The 21,848-nt window shown below is 37.8% G+C and overlaps 1 protein-coding gene across 3 annotated transcripts in view; it reads right to left on the bottom strand.

Moving 5' to 3' along the window:
- Positions 1-21,848, bottom strand: part of UNC5C (unc-5 netrin receptor C) — a 360,161-nt gene that overhangs the window by 138,278 nt on the left and 200,035 nt on the right. For all 3 annotated transcript variants that reach the window (XM_039241298.1, XM_039241299.1, XM_039241300.1), the window contains exon 2: positions 18,937-19,158. In XM_039241298.1, the coding sequence (XP_039097229.1) occupies positions 18,937-19,158 (222 nt within the window). The remainder of the gene's footprint in view (positions 1-18,936; positions 19,159-21,848) is intronic.

The following is a 21,848-nucleotide window of genomic DNA, read 5'->3' as shown; positions in this document are numbered from 1 at the left end:
GACCACGAAATCATGACCTGAGCTGAAGTCGGACGCTTAATGGACTGAGCCACACAGGTGCTCCTCCAAATCTATTTCAGAGGAAGGGAATCTTCAGTCGTGATGGCACTTGTATCTCCTTCCCTAGCCATCGTCAAACACAACTTTGAGTTAAACTTTGAACTGGCTTGGCAGTCCCACTGAAAATGGGGTGGGAGGAGCAGAGTTCTCATAATGTTTTTTAGATTCTCCAAAATTGTTTCTAATAGCTGAGTAAACACAGGTCAAGTACCAGTGAAAATATTTTCTCTTTATCTTTTAAAGGAACTTGAATATGCAAGAATGACTCATTAATTTATAACAAGAAGGAAAGTTTAACTTGTGAAATTCCAAGTAGAAATGAAAAATATTAGCAATTCACATTTTCAAGTCAGGAGAACTGCTGTTGAAATACCAATTTACAATATTAGCTTTATGTAAAGACAAAGAAATAACTGTTTGATATTTTCAAAATATTTCTATGTATCCTAAGATCCTTTCTCAAATCACTCTACTATCATTGCAAAAGGAGAGATGATTTAATAAAAACATTGAAACCAAGTATAATACACTGAGATTTTTTTCTTTTTTTTAAATACAGAATATGTCTCTTTGTTTTTCTGTTGATTCCAAGTCACATATACTTCATTTTTGATAAACTCATAGGCAGAATTCCACAAAACAGTATTGATCTGGATTTGACGATAAAAGCTTATTTTTTTTGTTTATCTGATTTTGAGAAAGAGAGAGAGAGACAGAGTGCAAATAGGGGCAGGGCAGAGAAAGAGGGAGACACAGAATTCAAAGCATGCTTCAGGCTCTGAGCTCTAAGCACAGAGCCTGATGCGGGGCTCAAACCCACAAACCGGGAGATCATGACCTGAGACCTAAGTCAGACACTTAACTCAGTGAGCCACCAGGTGTCCCAAAGCTCATTTTTAATTAATCCTTGGCAATTAAGTTAATTGAGAGTATAATCTTTAGGGAAAGAGCTGGGTTTTTTTTTAGGGAAAGATTCTGTTTTTTCTAGTAACTAGATGTATGACCTTGGGAAAATTCATTTACTAAATGTCATTTTCCTCAACAAGAAAATGGAAATTAAGATTCCTAATTCAGTGGGTTCTTATAAGGATTAAATGAGGTAACACACATGAAGAGTAAACCCTTAGTGCAAGCTAACTAACAAGATTTCTGAAGCTAGAATAATTTATCTATGCTTCGTACTAAGTAACTCCCCTCATTTCAGAGGGTTTACAAAATAAGTCTACTTTTCCATCACAACAGTCTCCAGGGCTGCTGTCCTCCATGAACTTTCTTAGTGATCCTGCCTGCATCTATGTTGAACCTATACCCTCTCAACCACGGATGGCTACTGAGCCAGGAGAAGAGAGTACAGAGAACACCCACCTGCTCTTAAATGCCTGGGCTCAGCAGTGGCAGCATAACTTTCCCTCACAGCCCATTGGCCAGAAGTAATCACGTGGCTCTCCTGACCCACAAGGATGCTGGGACATGTGGTGCTCCCTTATGCCCAGGAAGGATGGGAGAACGGGACGGGAGTCTTAGAAGTCGTAATACATTGTAATTGATAAAGCTACTTTAATAGGAAAAACAAGGTGTTGCAGTTTTAGGAAACCACAAAGACACTGAAATGACACTGTAATTATCAAGTCGAGTGAAATTTAAATCATTGTTTTCTGTGTATGAAAATCTGTACTGACAGAAGGAGCTCAATGTAGAAACAAACCGACTTTTAGGCCAAACAGAAGAAAACCTGATTTTGAGGTCTGGCATGGCTACCGTCATGAGTAGCTTCAGGAAGGGCATTCCATTTCTCGTTTTCTTTTCTTTCTTTTTTTTTTTTTTTAATTTTTTAAATGTTTTATTTATTTCTGAGGGAGAGAGAGACAGCATGAGCAGGGGAGAGTCAGAGAGAGAGGGAGTCACAGACTGAAACAGGCTCCAGGCTCTGAGCTGGCAGTCAGCACAGAGCCCGACGTGGGGCTCGAACCCACAAACCGTGAGATCATGACCTGAGCCAAAGTCAGATGCTTAACTGACTGAGCCACCCAGGCACCCCAATTTCTCATTTTCTTACACTTTTAAGTCTTAGAAGGGGCCATAAAAGCAATTCTGGTCAATGGAATGTGAGTGGAAGATACATGTACCTTTTCTTGGCTGAGCTGGTGAAGAAGCCTGTGGATCTCCTCCATGCTGTCCTTTCCTCCCTGCTGGCTGCGTACTGAAGAGCATGAGGCCAGAGAGGACGACAGAACCACAAGACGAGAAGAGTCTGGGTACAGACCCGACCAGAGGGAACAGAGCTGCCTGACAGGCAAGGGCACCTCCTGGTATGTGTTACTAGTATGTAAACACATGCACCATTGTATCACTTTTGAGCTATTCTAGCTTTGGTGGGGTCTGTTACTGCAACTCAGCATGATACAGACCTAAATGATACAGACTATGTATAATATGCTTGGCACACAGTGGGTTTTTCTAAATGACTATTAGATAGTTGGATGCCAAAAATACTAATCCCACAATGCTTTGCGTCTTTTTATTTTTTTTTTTAACTGATTCAGTGTTTAGCTCCATCTTGTTAAAAATATTTTTTTTTTAATTTCGCAACATCTTGTTGGATACACAGAGAAGAACTTCTATTAATTCTGAGAGTTTTCAAATATCTGAATGTGTGATTTTAATATTATGCTCAAAATGCTATAAACCAGAGCAATTTGTTTAGCATGTAACAAAAATATTATTTTCAGGACGGTACGCCTGCAGTCTTTTTCAAAATATCACTTCCAACATAATGTTGAACACATTGATGTGAGCTACTAGGTTATAATGTTTAATTACCCAGTATCATTTCTTTACAGGCCATTTTATTTTGATGTTTTCATAAGAGGTAGAAAAACTTAAAGCTGAACAAGAGAATGGCACCCGATTTTAAATGTTGGTTGTAACTTGTAATGTACGCATGTCCATTCTGTACCAGCATCACAGAGGAAAAGGAAGAAAAGAAAACAATTGTTCCCTACAATGAGCTCCAATTCACCAAGATATTTATGTAGCTGTATTAATACTGCAAACTGAACAAAGAACTTCAGTCATGTATCTTTTCATATCTCCAGGCAAAGTTTAGTTCTCCTTCCCTTCTTTTACAAATGATTTCCTTCAAAGGATACCTACTCTAGTGGATAAACAATCTCCATGGGAGAACAGGAAAACTAGCTATTTAATATGTACAGTTCAGTGTCATAAGGTGTGCAATCACAATAAATAATACTCTGTGATGATACTAATAAAGAGGATGACATTTTCATGATTAGCCATGTTTTTAGTAAAGGGAAATTAATGGATGAGACTATCCAGTCTGAAAGATACATACAACACGCTGACAAACAAAACTGGGTTTCGGCATAAAATGCATATGTTATATAGACAGTATATGCACGCACCTAAATTCACTGTGCATATTTATATGCATATCATTCATCTAGTATTTTCTCTTTACCTACAACTTGGAATGCATTTAGTTCATACTCTATTATAAGCCCATTTAGTCACATTTCTGTCAGATCCTGCTTGCATATTCAGTGTTGAATAAATCAGTGGTTAATAAATGTCCTTGAAAATGTGTTTCAAAATAAATAATGAACTGCTGTATCTGATCATAAATGTACATTTTTTACTCTCAGAATCCTTAAAAAAGGAGAGTCTGACCCATTACATAAGTATATGGAAAAAGGGAAATAATTATAGAGTAATCATGTAAAAGGAGCCCAGTTAACTCTTACTGAATGGATACACGACAGACCAAAAAAACGTTATCATAATTGTTCAAAAAATTCAAAGGAAATTCCTGCAAAGGAAATACCAAATGAGGAGACGGAGTCAACCTTTTCATCATAAGTGTTTTTTGTCACATCTCCATGGGCTTGGGGCACGGGCCCGGCCCCACAGTGTGCAGAACGGGCGGCTGCTGAGAGGTCCAGCTCCACTGTGCCACCCCCTTGAAGGTACCGCTCCCGCTGACCACAGGCACGCTTTCAATTTATGGCAAGATGGTCTGGCAGGCAGCCTGGGAGGACACAGCAGCGATGGAAATACAGATCAAGTACAGATAAAAAATATGTCCACCTTGAAAAACACAAACAAGCCTTTTTGGCAGCAACGTATGGGGAAGTGGCTCTTGAAAAATGAGAAGAATACAGTCGCTTCTTTCTCATTAATAATTTTCACAATCCCCTTTGGATTCCACCCCAAGCTCTCTCTACAATCCAGGCTCTCTACACATTCTACATCTATACTTACTCAAATAATATAGATTTATGTCCCCTGCACATATCTTATAAATGTCAACCTATCCCTCCTCAAAGCTTCTTGCTACTCAGCAGGTTTGGAATTTGTTTTTAAAATCTATTATGTGGGTGATCCTTCAGCAATACTTTGAAGTGCCTTCCCTATTAAAAGTGAAGAGGGATCCCGTGTCCTAAGAAGAGAAATAATGATAGCTTATGGCTAGGATCTCAAATCTTCCCAGCTATGAAATAATTCTCTCTACTTGGAAAAAACAGAGCACATATGCCCAAGTAAATAAAAAAAAAAAAAAGCAAAAATAAAATTTAGAAGGAAAGGGACCCCATCTTGCCAAAGGTTCATGTTTTACATAAAGCTGCAGTTGGGACTTTACAAAGGAAATCTCTGCACTTTTTATTTCTGGTTCAGAGGATTTACATGCTCTTTCTAATGATCTGGGCCTTCAGCACTGGGTAATGTCTCCCAGTCCCCAGCTTAGCACTCATGCAAAATTGAAGCACTTTGGAGGCAGTTTAGTAGCTGCAGATGAATCTCAATGTGCAGGAAAAGGCATAATGGCTGTTTAGCACCAGCTAGGAGAAGCTGAGGAAATCAGGGGGAAAAATCTATTGAACTTAAGCCATCTGGGAAGCCAACTGAGAGCGACTGCATTAACAACGTGTTTACATTCCCATTGTGTTGCTAGGCCAAGCAAAAGTGTGTGTGTGTGTGTGTGTGTGTGTGTGTGCGCGCGCGTGCACACAGAGGAAATTATCTAGTGAAACTCTTGTGATTGTATTGGCTATTTTCATATGCTTTTGGCAACAGTGCAGGGAAAGAATTTTTGTGAGAAACGTGGCTCTGAGAATTTTGAGGTCTCCACGAGACAGGGTGAACTGTTGGAGTGCGGGGGTTGGAAGGATGCTATGGCATGAGGAAAAGGAGTGAAAAGCAGGAGCCTCACTGTGCCGTGCTTTTCCTGTATCTGGCCCGCAGTACAACACAACAGATTGGGGGAAGCTACAGAAAGCCGGGAAAGAACAACACGGGGATGCTTCTCTTGCCTGTTATATTTATAGTTAACTCCGAAATACTGGCCAAATGGGGCGCCTGGGTGGCTTAGTAGGTTAAGTGTCCGACTTTCTCTTAGGTCATGATCTCGCGGTTCGTGGGTTCGAGCCCCGCATCGGGCCCTGTGCTGACTGCCAGCTCAGAGCCTGGAGCCTGTTTCAATCTGTGACTCCCTCTCTCTCTGACCCTCCCCTGCTCACGCTGTCTCTCTCGCTCCCAGAAATAAATAAAAATATTAAAAAAAAAAAAAAAAGAAAGAAATACTGGCCAAATGAGGGGAAATCGCCAGGTAAATGCCATCACTTTAAGCTCCCATCATCTCCATTTGCTGTCTCTATCATCGCGAGATTTTTCTTTTCATGGTATTTAATCAACTATTTTTAGAACAGTTTTATGTGCCACGAAAAAGTGAGACGAAAGTGCAGATTTCCCCTATACGTTCTGCTTCCACACAAGCACAGCCTCCCTTAACATCAACATCCCCCACTGGAGTGGTAGGTACAGATAAGCCTCCACTGACACGTCATTATCACCCCAAATCCATAGTTTACATTCAGGTTCACTCTTGATATTGTACATTTTTTGGATCTGGACAAAGGTAATGATGTATCCACCTTGATAGCGTTATCCGGAGTAGTTTCCCTATCCTACAAATCGTCTGTGCTCCATCCCCTTGTCCCTGTCTCCCCCTACCCGGGAGGCAACCTCTGATCTTTTTACCACCTCCATAGTTTTGCCTTTTCCATAATGTCATACAGTTGGAGTCATATAGTATATTTAGCCTTTCAGATTGGCTTCTTTCACTTAGTAATATGCAGTTCAAGTTTTCTCCGTATCTTTCCAGGCCATGATAGCTCACTTCTTTAAAGCACCGAATCATATTCCATTGTCTGGATGTACCACAGTTTGCCTCTCCATTCACCCACTAAAGGACATCTTGGACTGCTCTAAATATCTGTGTTTTTGTGTGGACATAGGTTTTCAACTTTTCTGGGTTAAATATCAAGCTCTGATGGCTGTATCATGTGGGAAGAGTAGGTTTAGTTTTGATTTAAAGATGTCAAAATGTCTTCCAAGTGGCTGTAATATTTTGCATTTTGACCAACAATGAATGAAACTTCCTGTTGCTGCACTTCCTTGTCAACGTCTGGTGCTGTCAGTGTTCTGGGTTTTGACCCTGCTAAGTGCAGAGTGATATCTCATAGATATTTCCATTTGCATGTCCCTAATGGCATATGCTTACTTGCAGTTCTTGGTGAGATGTCTTGTCTGTTAAGCTTCACTGTGCTTTTGAACTGTAGCCACCCCCACCCACAAAGATATCTCCACATCTGAATCCCTAGTGAAGGTGAATGTTCCCTTACTAGGCTAAGAGTCTTTGCAGATGTAATTAAATTTAGGATCTTGAGATCCCAAATTACCCCAGGTGGCCCCCAATTCCAGTCGTAAGCGCTCTTTGAAGAGACACACAGAGAAGCCAGACACAGGATGGGAGGTGACGTGAGGAAGGAGGCAGAGATTGGAGTGATGCTGCCACAAGCCCAGGAATGCCGGGCAGCCACCAGAAGCTGGGAGACAAAGAACAGGCCTTCTTCTAGTGACTAGAGAGGGTGCTGCTCTGCGGCATTTCGGGCATCTAGCCTCCAGAACTGAGAGAATAAATTTCTGTTGTTTTAAGCCCCCAAGTTTGTGGTAATTTATTGTGGGAGCCCTAGGAAACTAATACAGTGACTATGGGCATTTACTGTCTATATTCAAAGAGTGGACTCAAGAATCTGACAGAGCAAAAAGGTGAGGAAAAGCTGTCTGCCATGCACTGTTTTTGTGGTTTCACAAATGCCCCACGGAGTGGGTGTGGGGAGGTAGCCTTTTAGTCACTAACGTCACTTCATACAGAGGGCATCATTGTCTAGGATCATCAAGACTGCAGCTATAAAAAGAGGCATGTCATTCATTCCCTGCCGTTCCTGGAATTGCCTCGTACAGAACATTCCCCTGGGTTTTTCCAGCTAAATTTTAATTCACTCAAGCCTAGCGTTCCCCCCCTCTTCCCTCAGGAGGCTGCAATCCCTCAGTCTGAGAAGTTTAATAGGCAGAGACAGGCGAGAGGATATTGCAGAAAGCAGGGGCTCTCTACCGTGTAACTCCACACCATGGAACTCTCAAAGGGTTTCATGAATTTATTCTCATGGTGAGAGGAGAACCCCAGCAAATGCTAAAGCGTACTCTTTATTCCCTCTCTTTTCTCTCGTCCCTTTTGCCCCTTTCAGAATGTGATCTCTTCAAGCGCATCAGGTCTTAGTTGCGTCTCTACCCACAGCTCCAAGAAAAGCATCTGGGGCAGGGATTTTGAACAGAACGTGTCTCTATATACCCTCTATGCTGTGCGTTCACAGCAGTGTCTCCTCTTGCCCCACTTCAACCTGGTTGTACATGAGCATTTCTACAGAGCTTAAAATTAGTGAACAAAGGACAAGCTATGCCCTGCTCCCAATTAAATCATTCTCTGGGAGGTGGGGCCAGGACATACGTGTTTTCAAACATCCCCCCTGGAGATTGTCATATGCACCCAGGGTCCGCAGCTAGAGTCCTAATTGCTCCTTGTTGCGCTTGCCTTCATGTTCTTGGAGATGTCTCCCAAAGCAGATTTTGAAAATCAGGTTAAACCCTTGATGAAATTGGGAACGAGTCCAAGGCTTCCCTAACCTGAATTGTTTTTCATTGCTAGATATTATACTTCCTCCGGGCCGTGCTTGCTTTTTTGCCAGACCTGATATTTTGCTAATTGTAGCTTCCATGCTATACTTGCTGACTGTCTATCTCCAAATAGTGCTTTCGGAGGAACGGGAAAGAGTGGGCATTTCATCAGGGGTGACTCTGGATTGATGACACCTGGGAGAGAAGAATATAGGGTTCATAGTGAGGAAAGCCCTCTCCCCTCAAGTTTTAGCATCAGATTCTGCATTGATTGTGGCATTTTTTAATTAAGAAGTTTCCTCTCATATGTCTGAAGATGCAGAAAGAATGCAGGGTGAGGAGAGAAAAAAAACAGCATCAGAATTTTGAGCTAATTATTGAGATAATATTCGATAGTAAGATTTAGTGACACAGAGACTCAAATACAAGAGATTGCAATGTGTGACATAACAGAATAAAAGGACAACAACCTGGGTCATTATCTGGGAATTATCAGCCAGGTTTAGTTATTTTAGCGTGATAGGCACCAACACCAAAAAAGCGTATTTTAAATTTGAGAGGAAGCCATGCTTTTTAGAAACTAACCCTCTCTTCTAAATTAAAGTTTTTTTCTTAAACTTCCTTAAACAGGATGCTTAATTCATTTCATGTAACAATCCAGAACTCTGTTCAATAAGTTCCTTTCTATGAAAATAAAGCATAAGAGACTCTCCTTAAACTCTTCACATATTATAGCCAAAGGTTAGATTAAAAATACACTTTGGGTTTTAACACTTGTGCTATTCGCACTTTGAAGTGAGCATATTAAAACTCTAAGCCACAGCACATGCATTGTTGCTGGGACATGGCAAAATTGCTATAGCAACACAATCACTAGTTTCACTTCTGAAATGTCTTGATTGGGTAGCAAGTAATCTAGATGAAGAATGATCCTTGGACTCCTGCTTCCTAGTGTACGTAGCCTCTGTGTGGGCTTGGAGATGGGTAACATTTGATTTCATTTTTTCCAAACTGGGGTAAATACACACAGACACAAATACAAATACACACACACACACACGTATGTATGTATATACGTGCGCATATACATATATGTATGTGTGTGTGTATATATATATATATATATATACACACATATTCTTGATTAAACTGTATTAATCAATGCTTTCACCTTAGCTGTGGGAAGACAAAGGAGTAATGCATGACAAGTAACCTTGCCCTAAGCATTAAACGGCAGAAAAGAATTCTTCTGTGTTCATTACATTAGAAACTTTTGCTGTATATAATTTTAGAAAATTTCTGTTTCCCTCTAATGAAATGACAGCTCACTAAAACTGCACTGAAAGATGTAGTGCGTTCTTGACTCTACTTTGCAATCATGTTCGGGGCCATATCTGTTCAATAAATACATGCTATTAAAGTTTTCTATATAGTATGTAATTCAAATAAGAAAAACGTTCCCCGTGGGACAGAATTAAATTAAAATTACATATTTCCACAGGTAGCCAGGGTATCTGAATATGTATAGGGTCTACAATATTGATACATCCAAATATTGGAGTTGGCAAAAATGAACAAACAACAACACTAACGACTTTACAAAAACAGTAGGTTAGACACAAAAGGAACCTGCATGGGTAGTCTATAATTTTTCAAGCACTCACTCCTGTTTGTAAGTTAGGAAAAGAATGGAAACAAAAACCACATTTCTCTACAGTGAGAGGCCTCGAATAGCTCAGCCAGCCGAGACTCGTCTTCGTGCTAGAATGGAGTGGAAGCAACAACTGAAATCTACATTCAGGAACTCTGACCCAAGCACGTCTTTGTAGTTGGAGATGGGACTACGCTGGCCATGTTAACTCAGGTGTTTAAAGACTTAAAGGCAGTGTGAAATAAGGATGAATCAATTGTGAGCACTAACACATGAAGAATAAGAAAAAGTAAATATTTCAGGATGATTGAGATCTCTTGCCAGGGTATCAGACTGACTCAGTGGAAAAGCCTTTGTGTACTACGTGGATCCTTACCAATTTTCTACTTTTATTTTGAGGCCAGCTTCACACTGAAAAAAAAAAAAGTTACTAGTTTCTGGTACTGAAATAAGTACCTCTGGGAAGGAAATCAAATAAATAATTGGTTTATATTCCAGAATCATTTATCTTCATTGGCAGACAAATATATCACAGATATAAGGCTCTAGTCTTGCTATGGCAGTACTCTCACTGACTTAATAAAAAAAATGTGGAATGAAGTTCAAGTAGAGCTTCCAAATTTTATGCATCATTTACTAAAATTTAAACAAAGGCCATATAACTTCCTTTTGAAAATGTTTACTCTGTTAATGAGTTATTTACATAGGGAAAAATGATCAGTATGATGTGTATACTTAATATGTAAAATAACTCTTCTTATAGAAGATTATACTATCTTATCTATTCCCCAAATCACCTGTTCATGAAATTTATCAAATAAAAACATCATCAGTATGTCTCACTAAATTTCAGTTACTCAAATTTAGTAGGATGAGTAGCTATAATTCCACAAAATAAACTTCTATTATCTCCTGAGGTTAGTGCTTATGTTGTAAAATTCAGAACAGACAGAACTTTACAAAACAGAGGCCATACCATACCATTTCAATCTAGTTGAAGAGACAGATATAAATATATGCACACAACTACATAGGTACATATGTATATTATGTACATATGTATATATGTATTTTATACATATATCACTATATGTGTATATGAAATATATGTTTATATCTTATATATATGAATATAACTCATAATTAACATGACATTGTATTACAAGAAACTGTCATTTTTTTATCTTGAAAATGGTTGAATATTGATAATCTAATGGTTTAACCTTCTATACATACACAACTCACACTTAATGAGTATAATAAAGATGGAAGTACAAATAAGAGAAACATAGACATGTTACCTATGATGTGGGTTTTATAGAAGGATTCATCACAATATTGCATTTGGGATACTTCTTAAACCATGAGTAAGACTTTGAAGGAAGTAGGAGAGGGGAGAGTATGGAGTAAAGGTCATTAATTCATATAATGTACTTACAGATCACCTCCTAAGTACCAATGCCAAGTTAAGGATGGAGCTAGAATCATGAAAATGATGGATATAACTCTTGATTTCATGGAGCTTATTCTAGAGCTCATAATATTTAGAAGGAAGAGGAGAGGTAACTTGAGAAAGGGAAACGTAACTGTCCCTTTCAAGTATCTAATATAAATACTGAGATGCTAGGAAGTGACCTGATTTGTTTTCTAAAGTTCCATGTGACTTAAGTAGTAACCCTGAATCAAGAAAACAGAAAACTGATTATACTCAACTTAATGAAGAGCATGCCAATAATACATTGGGTTTAAATGCCAGCCATAGTCTCAAAACTTTAAGCTTCTATGATTCCAAGAACCGAAATGTAAAGAAAAGAGTGTTTGTGTTCATTTAACACAACTTAAATCCCATCTAGCTTCCCTCTGAAAATGTAAAAGCAGCATGCCCTAAATCATGTCCTGGTATGACATTAAGGTCTCATGAGAGAGGTTCTGTGAAAAGGGGTTCAGTTGCCAAATACAATGAGGTTAAAAAAAGTTTTCCACTGCAGGGCTTTCCTGGGACTTTATAGGAAAATATACTTTATACTTTTCTCCAAAAAGGGAGCATAATTATTGTAATGTTTCCTAAAGTATTTGACCACAGAGTTTTTGTTGGTTTTTGCTGTGGGCTGTTGTTTGTTTTTGTTTTCCCAAATAGAACTTATAAGATACCAGTTGTTCACTGAACACAGTTTAAGAGAAAAAAACCAAATTTGTCCAGTGACTAGGGCATGTGGTAGAAGAGAAACCGTTAGAAGGCGGCTAGAAAGTTTGATTGGTAATCAATTATATTGAACTTTTTGAATATATGACCAAAGAAGATGAGCTTCATTCCATGGACATAGGAAAACCATTACATATTTAAAGAAATGGTATGGTATAATCCCTTGGACCTGTGCTTTAGGCCTGTGACTACCCAGAGAATGGTTTGTTGAAGAAAAAGGCTGAAACCGAGAAGGTGCTGGAGGTTACCTAAATAATCTAAGAGGTATATGATAAAGGTCTATATGTACTAGGAGAATACCACTAAGAATTAAAAACAGAAGGATGTTTTGTGGGAGAATTCTGAGAAGGAACTGGCTGTAGCTAATGATCACTTTGGCTGCTGGAGTAAGGGATGAAACTGACATTTCTATTTTTGGTGACAGGATGGAGAGAAGGGGTATCTGAAAAAAGAAGATAAGAGGAGAAAAAAACATTCAATTGTGCCACTTTTGCAACAGATGGGGACCTGAATGAGCAGAGCATATTTGTAAAAGCTCCTTTTGGAGCAAAGGCAAATTCACTTAAATTAGCGCCCTTCATCAGTTTCTTTTCTTTCTGTTAAGACTCTCCCTTTTGCTAATTTGCAAAATATTGAAGACCTTCACGAATAAAAAGAATCAAATCCCAAGCACTAGTTCAAGTTATTTCACTACGGAATGAGAAAGGGCTCAGATACAGAAAATCTGACACAGGCAAGGAAGGTAGGAGGAAGCATGGAAGATAAATGTTTAGCTGACGTTGTGAACTGGACTTTCTTTTTTCAAGAAAATGAAAAAATGTAGTCATAGATCTTTTTTAGGCAAACTGTTCTGTGTTTGGTAGTTATGGCAGAAATTTGGGAGATGCTTTTGGGCACAGGAACAAGAGCAAAGGGTTTGGAATCAGACAGCTCTGGGTTTATATCCTTGCTCTGCCGTCTCCTAGCTACGTGATTTGGGGCTCTTTAGTTTCTTTACCTTGCTGAACCTCAGTATTCCCATTTACAGAAGAAGCCTACAAATTATCTTGTAAGACTGTTGTGATACCTAAATGATAGAATACATGCAAGGTGTTCAATATAAAGCTTGGAAATTTTTTATCGTTGTTGTGATAGTCCTGCTGATAATATTATGCTGATGTGAGAATAATTTAAAAAATGTGAAAATCCTGGGGATTATTAAAATTTCAAACTAACCAAGGTTTTCTAAACTCCCCTGCTTTTTTGTAGAGGAAAAAATATTTGCTTTTCGAGGGTAAATCTTAGGTACCATGGAAACAAGGGTTGAAAAGGCTTCAAGTAAATAGAAAGCAGCCAAGCCTGGGTTTTTCTTAAAAATGTAACCATACAATTTTGAGCAGATCAAAATTTGTATGGAATTCTGATAGAACAGATACTTATTACTAATCAAGGGCTCTGACTACTGAAATGTTCTAAACCACCTAACATATACTGCTTTCCACTTTTCTGTTTCTTATATCACATATTTGCAAGAAATGCAAATGTGGTTTAAATGAAGGAAGGGAAAGATTAACTATAATAAATAATCTTTAATCAGTACATTTTATCATAAGTGGGGTAGCCTTGCTCAGCGAGTACAAATAATTGTGTGCTTCATGTCTCAGACCTGGAGAGTCTATTTAACGCCTTCATAATTTAAAAGAAAGACTATTAATTTTGTTCTTTTTTTCAGTGTTATTGTTTTGTAGTTTCTCAATGTGAAGTTACCTTCGATGGGGATTTTATTGAATGTGGTTGATTTTTCTTAGTTGGAAGGCAATGTATCTGATTGCACTAAACATGCTTCCAAATATTCTTATCCTAAAGCAGAGTTATCTATAAAAAATAAACTCATGTGCAGACTTCTCTCTCTCTTATGTTGTCTGAGAACCAATTTGATCTTTTAAATGCCAAGACATTTCTCTGATTTAATGTATTTCAAGACTTGATGTATTCTAACATTTCTCGCTATTAAGAACCACTAAACCCCAATAAGTCTATAGTCAGGCTACATTAAGTTAAGACTTGAGAACCAAAGTTGCAGGTAAATCCAACTTCAGGTAAAAAAGTCCCCCAAGCCAAGCATTTTGGTTTCAATTCCATTTATAATGCTTCTGACCTCACAGGAAAGCAAAGAGCTCTCATATAAGAAGCCTACAAATTTTCCCACAATACTGTACAGATTGGAGATTTATGATAACAGGCAAAGAGATGCAGTAAAATGGTTTGGACTTTTTTTCAGGTTTCATTATTTATTATGAAAATAACACATTCACAAGATTGAAAAAAAAACAAACTATAAAAGAAATCTCCTATCACCCCAGATTTTGAGCTGTCAACTGCTTATTATATATTTCTCCAAAACATGCCAATGCATAGACAAATATATGTGCATCCTTTACATAATGAGGACATATTACATGTAGTGTTCTGTACTCTGGTTTTCACTTCAAATTTTATGTGAGAGATTTTTCTACAGCTTCACATATGGGGAGAGCTCATTATTTTATAAAACATCACAGTCTCCATATAGGGATGCACAGTACTCAGTATGCCTCTGCAATAGGGGTACAATGAATGACCTGCATTTCAGTCTTTGTGCTCATTTGGAAGTTTATTTTTTGATCCTAAATGTGTAATTACCAAGCGAAAGGGTATATACATTTAAATATTGGTAGGTATTTTCAAATTGACCTGGTACCATCCAAAAGAATGCACCAATTTGCAACCTCATTAATTCCCAATCCCATTCCTTCATCAACCCTGTATACTGGTTTTTTTCTTTTTTTTTTAATTTTTAAAAATATTTTTAATTATTTCTGAGAGAGAGAGAGAGACAGTGTGAACAGGGGAGGGTCAGAGAGAGAGGGAGACACAGAATCTGAAACAGGCTCCAGGCTCTGAACTAGCTGTCAGCAGAGAGCCCGATGTGGGGCTCGAACCCATGAACCGTGAGATCATAACCTGAGCTGAAGTTGGAGGCTTAACCGACTGAGCCGCCCAGGTGCCCCTATACTAACTGTTTTGATCCTGACAACATCTTAGATGCTTATTTACCAATTTGCATTTCCTTTCCTATAATCTCATGTTTTACCTCTCCTCAATTTTCTGTTGGGTTGCTGATCATTTTCTTAAATATGCTTTAAGAACTAGTAATATATTAATTAAATTAGCTCTTTGATTAATATATATTCACAGAAATAATCAAGTGTGTGTGTGTGTGTGTGTGTGTGTGTTCCTCAGCTTTGTGGTTTTCTTGCTTTGGATATTCAAAATAAGAATGCTTTCTTATAAGACTTCTTAGTTTTGTCTTTTTTAAAAAGGCTTTTGCCCACCACTGAAACTAACCAACCAACTGATCATCCAACCAACTGCCAAAATTTTTTCCTAGTGATGTTAGTGATGATGATGATGGTAGTGGTGATGGTGATAATGATTGTGACATTAAGCCCTAACATCAAAAACTTATTTTATTCTAAAAATGAGATAAAATCCAAGATTCATTCATTCATTCAGTTGCCAACTACCTACATTGTGATACATCTTAATACATTGTAAGCTGCCTTAACTGACTATTTTCTTGTCTCTATTTGATTAAATTAAAAAAAAAATCTTTATTTATTTTTGAGAGAGAGAGACAGTTTGAGTGGGGGAGAAACACAGAAAGAGGAAGAGACAGAACCAGAAATAGGCTCCAGACTCCAAGCTGTCAGCACAGAGTCCGATGTGAGGCTCAAACTCACGAACTATGAGATCATGACCTGAGCTGAATTCGGACACTTAACCAACTGAGCCACCGATGCGCCCCTTTTGGTCTCTATTTTAAACTATTAATTTGTATGTCTTATTTTCTACTCATATCAAACTCTTATTTTCTTTAATTTTATAATATATTTACAAAGAGCTAGGGTTCCCTCATTATACTATTTTAGAACTCTTCCAGCCATTTTTACAAATTTTCATACAATGTTGGTGACCTTACGATTCATTTAGAAATAGCAAACATTTTAAAAATATTTCCTTTCTATCCAAGAACAAGAAAAGTCTTTCAATTTATTTAATCATTGTATTTTTCTTACCCAGAGTAGAATTTAAAGTCTTTCTTTCTAAAAACCTTCAAATTTTTGTTAGCTTTACACACACATACTTCTTTTATGTTGTTATTTTAACTGTTATCTTTTATATCATTATAATTTAAACTGGTCATCTGTACTAAGAAAAGTTGAAGGGTCATATATGAATCTTTTATCTGCTACTTTTCTGTATACTCTTGACTTTTTTCATTTTTTTTAATTTAAAAAATGTATGTTTTCCAGATATGCAAAATCAGATGATTTGTCAAAAAATGACATTCCCATTTTCTCTACAATTTTTATATTTTTCAATTATTTGTCTTGTCTAATTGCATAGGTTCATATGTTAAGAACATGCCAAATAATACCACTGTCTGGGGGTGACTTTGTCCTTTTCCTAACTTTAAAGGTAATACACTGCCTGGATGCTGGATTTCTTGTAAGTTTCTGGATGAACATGAAAGACAACAAGGTCTATGGTATTTCATTCCAACTGTCAGTCTGAGATCTGTGTAAGTCTTGCAGCTGCCAGTTCTTTGTTTTTAATTATTTAAATGTTTATTTATTTTTGAGCTCATGAGAGAGACAGAGCACCCGCATGGGAGGGGCAGAGAGAGAGGGAGACTCAGAATCTGAAGAAGCCTCCAGGCTCTCGGCTGTCAGCACAGAGCCCGACACAGGGCTCCAACCCATGAACCACGAGATCATGACCGGAGCTAAAGTCGGTCGCTTAACTGGCTGAGCCACCCAGGTGCCCCCTACAGCTGCCAGTTTTGCCTTTAGCTCTCACTTGCCCTGACCTGAATTTGAATGAAAATATGCCACATATTTCCATTTATAAACTGCTTTAGAAGATATTCTAATAATTGGTATATGCAGTATTAATTTTATGTGAAAATAACAACAAACATAATGTTTTAAGAAGGGAAATGTCTTAGTAAAGTATATATATCCACACACGCCCACATATACGTCACCATCACAGCATGAAGCTGGCACAGGAGCTCAATATCATAAAGCAGTTTTGGTTTTATTCCTATTCCTATTCCTATAGAGTCATTTTCATTAATTTAGTAAAGACAAGCCTGAACAGGTCTGTGACTTTCATCTCAGCTTTTGTGATGTCTTTCTTTTTCCTCTTACCATTCAAACTTGTGTGTTTGAAATCTTTACAAGTAAATGAGCTGCAACAAATAAAACTAATTCACTTGAGATTTTGTAGACATCTGGTGGAGTTATTTTCTGAGTAATTAGAAAGAGAGGTGGGACAATTCCCTGAAGTAAGCTACCGTACAGTCGGATACCCAGTTATTTCTACAGCCATCAGATGGCATGTGGCAAGCATATTGATTCACAAATTGACAAACAGTTATGTGGAGCCGCCACCTGATTTTCTAAGACGATTTGTGTTATATCGGTATATGCACAACCTGCTTTTCTAAAAGATGCCTTTTCTCTGTCCTCTCACAGTCTGTTCCATTTCTTTATGTCCCATCAGCTCAATATGCCCTTCATGTTGTTAGAGATGGCAAACAGAGATCTCCTTCAAGGGCTGGTCTCTGCTTGCCCTTGGTTAATCTGATATTTGGATACAAACAGGAATCCATTACAATTTGGATTTTGAAAACATGTATCTATTTTGGTATGTAGAGATATTTATGAAAGAAAATAAGATATCTAAATGTTTTCACTTTTGTAATATCTATCACTATTTAGCTTGGAAATGTTGATCAGCGAATTTTTAATATTTAAAATGCCTATCTTAATATTTTAAAATCATAGATCTAGAATGGATTGGAAAGTTCAAATTGCTTCTCACTGCTAGAGATCAAAAGCACTTAAACCACTATACAAAGATAGACATCTTTCCAATTTAAAATAACTCTAGGAGATTCTACAGCTATCTTAAGTCACCCATGGTGGAGTAAAAAATTGCTATCAAGAAAGTTTCCTTTTTAGGTAATCTAAATCCCACAGGTTATTAGAATCTCCTTTATCGTCTCTATGCCTTTAGTGTTTTACTGTTATGGATAACATTTACAGAGCAGTAAAGTCAGGTGTTTTCACCATGCCAAGAACAAAGGTATCAAGACTCACCCAGATGGTGGCTATCCTCACCACTTCGCTTCTTCCTGGACCCCACACTATCACTATTCTCATTCACTTTTAATTTAACTTTAGCTAAGAGTTAGATCATTAGGATTTATTTCTATGTATGTATGTATGCATGTATGTGTATGTATTTTAGAGAGAGAGAGGGCAAGCATGAGCAGAGGAGACGAGCGGAGGGAGAGAAAATCTTAAGCAGGCTCCACACTCAGCAGTGAGCCCAGTGCAGGGCTAGATCCCACGACCCTGGAATCATGACCTGAGCTCAAATCAAGAATCAGATCCTTAACTGACTGAGGATTTATTTTTAGATGTAAGTTAAGGATACAGGATACTTTAAAGCTGCAACATTTGCAAATTATTTAAAAATATAAAGGGAAATTATGCATGTGAATTAAGACTTGATGGCCATGTAAACAAAAATTAGAAACTTATCCTTAGTCGAACATGTTCCCCAATCCCGAGATATTTAGACATGACCCAAAATTGACACATAAGTGAAACTCATCTTTTACTAGGGCATTTGCATTCATCCAGTCTATTTATTTTCCTCATTTATGTTTTTAAGGCTGAACTATGCCCATCAGGCATCAAGTCAAGATGTATTCATCCCCTTTGCTTTGCAGTTTATGGAACAAGACCACCAAATCCCACCCAAACTGATTCAAAACTTTTGCCAAAAGATAGTAACTCCATTTTCATTCTCACAATTCAAAGAACAGTATGAGAACATGCCCAAGTAGTTAGTGAGTGCATCCTGAACGGTGGTAAAAATGTAGTAGAAAACTCACCAGAGGTTTCGTCTACTCTCTCATCTACTATGTGGTCCTTCTGATGAACCCATTCACTATTGCACTTGAAGTAGATCTGGGTGGCGGGGCTGGCTTTACAATACAGGTTCACAGGCTTATTCTTCACAATATAAGCTTCTTCAGGCTCAATAAGAAAATGTGGTAGAGGTTCAGGTGGATCGGATGGAAAGGTTTCTGGGAGTTCATGAAAAAAGTCATCATCTGGTAAAACAAGAAGAAAATGGAAAACATTCAAATCATCGTAGCCACTTGCCATTTACTTGCTATTCATTTAAAAATAATGACTCATAAATGACTTAATTAAGTACCTGAGTGCCTGCTACGCATCAGGTAGTATAACTGGTTCTTCAGTTAATGATTTAGATTATTATTCTAATTTTTTCACATGGAAAAACTCAACATCAGGAAAGGTAACTAGCATGCCCTGAGCATGCAGGTAGTTAGTAAATAGCAGAACTATTTCTATTCTGCCCAGGTTTGCCTCACTCAAAACCTGTGATCTTCCCAATACAGTACTACACCTCCCATTACAGAGTGTTTCCTTTGAAAGCTGACAAAACCAGAAGCAATTTCATTAGAAAAAATTGTTTGGGGGCCCCTGGGTAGCTCAGCTGGTTAGGCGTCTAACTTCGGCTCAGGTCATGATCTTATGTCTCATTAGTCCAAGCCCCGCGTCCAGCTCTGTGCCGACAGGTTGGAGCCTGGAGCCTGGTTCAGATTCAGTCTCCCTCTCTCTCTGCCTCTCCCCTGCATGCTTCTGTGTGCGCGCACTCTCGCTCTCTGTCTCTCTCTCTGTTAAATATAAACATTGAAAAAATTTAAAAAAAAACATTTGTTTCTTTTGAAACATTGAAAAATATAAGGCTCATAAGTAAGCAAAATCTTTGCAAGGGGCTGAGAAGGAATACTAGGAACCTGAATTAACGATCTTTAAGTTCGGATTCAAAGATACCACTGCATGACATATTCATTCAAATGAATTCATTCATTCAACCAAAATATATATTGAATTCAAGATTATTCTCAGCTCCAGAAATCAGCCAGTAGTAGACTGATGGTAGAGCCTAGAGTCTAGCAATTCTGTTTGGTCTTATGTAGAAACTATACCTCCAATATCAGATGTATTACATGACTAGTAAAAGCTGTCCTCATTAAAATATTACTGAGTATTATCCTGAAGAATAATAGTCAATAGTCTCATTTTTTAAAGCACAGAAAATTGTCAAATATATTGCTTCCACCCTGCTTTTTCAACACCACTGAAGAAACAAAACCCCAAAACCACCTAAGATATTTGCCCACTTTGAGGTATGTTTTTCATAACTTGGGTTCTGTATGATTCCACATAAAAATAGAAAAATAACAAAAGTGCACTCAAAACCCTATTATCATATTTCACAAAAGTCAAGGTAAAAAGAGTCTTTCAAATACACTGAAAATAAGTCAGATGTGATATTTTTCTTCCTGTGACAGAGTGGAGAGAAAAACTATTAATTCTGTAAGTTGATCAAGCACCCCAAGATAATATGTAAGGTTAAAACTGTGAGGTCAAAATTAAAAGTTTTTTAAAGAATTTTCTTGTAATGTTTAATTATTTGTGGGGTTGGGGAGGGAGGGGACAGAGAAAGAGAGAGACACAGAATCCAAAGCAGGTTCCAGGCTTTGAGCTGTCAGCACAGAGCCTGACACAGCGCTCAAACTCATGACTGTGAGATCATAACCTGAGCTGAAGTCAGATGCTCAATTGACTGAGCCACCCAGGTGTCCTTCAAAATCAAAAGTTTTTGAAAGTACATATATTCAATGGCTGCTCATGTCATCTTGAAACTTACTTTATCACTTATTCTTGGGTGATAACACCCCATTTAATGGGTGTTGCCCCATTCTGGCAAAGGCCATTAGTAAAATGGACATCTGTCTGCTAAGAAACCTGGCCTGGCCCTTTTCTCATCTAGGTCATGGGTAGCCGTCACATAGTAACCATGCTTGATCTCTGCCAACATGTTCTGCGGTAAAAACTGGCTTCGTTTTTACACAACTAGCTTTCAAAGCTCTCCCCAGTTTTACATTTCTGACACGGGGATGTAAATGATACCTCCTACAGCTAGCTTTCTTTCTCACTTTACTGCCTTCATGTGCTTTCTTCTGCCAGGACATCATTTCTGGATTTTCCATTGTTGAACATCAAGGATCCAAACTGTCAGTTAACTAAAGAATAACCTTGTTTCCATCCATTTCAGCTTCTTTAATCCATATGCAAGAACACTCAAGATGGCTTAAATAAACACAGTTCAGACAGGCAAAGGAAGAGGGAACTGAGGTATTGACAGAACCTTCAACATAAAGCTGATGTCTTGAAGGCCTTACTCTCTTATTTTGTTTTTTACCCCCCCCAAGCTCTTATTGTTAAACGTGATGATGGACAGTTCTGATAATCAATACAGTGCCATAAAATCTCAAACTCAAATTCTGTAAAATGTTAACTGTTCTTTTTAATTATTACTCATGAAGGCAGAGGATCAATTCAATTTTTTTTTTACTATTGGTGAATAAAAGATATATACACCAATAGTAAAAAAAAATTGTATACACATACAAACATAGTAAAAAAACCATACACATACAAAAATGTGTATGTATTTTAGAGCAATATTTTCATTTAGGTTTGCAAAATACAAAGCTGGTCATTCAGTCATTGTTTTAGAAAGTGAGATTTATTCCTTTAGAAGGAATAATGGTTGCAAAATATCTGATGACTGTTTACTACCTTACCTTATTCAATCATGTAGCAAAGTACTCACACATTCACATCCTACAGAAAGATAGGCACTAAAAATTGATTACCCTTCCTTGCCAAAAGCATGTATTTCTTCCTTCTGATTATTTTATTG

The sequence above is a fragment of the Hyaena hyaena genome, unplaced genomic scaffold (genome assembly GCF_003009895.1).
Source record: "Hyaena hyaena isolate Hyena2069 unplaced genomic scaffold, ASM300989v1 scaffold_191, whole genome shotgun sequence".
Lineage (NCBI taxonomy): Eukaryota > Metazoa > Chordata > Mammalia > Carnivora > Hyaenidae > Hyaena > Hyaena hyaena.
Note: the sequence above shows the minus strand (reverse complement) of the source record. Positions and strands in the feature narration are given on the sequence as shown.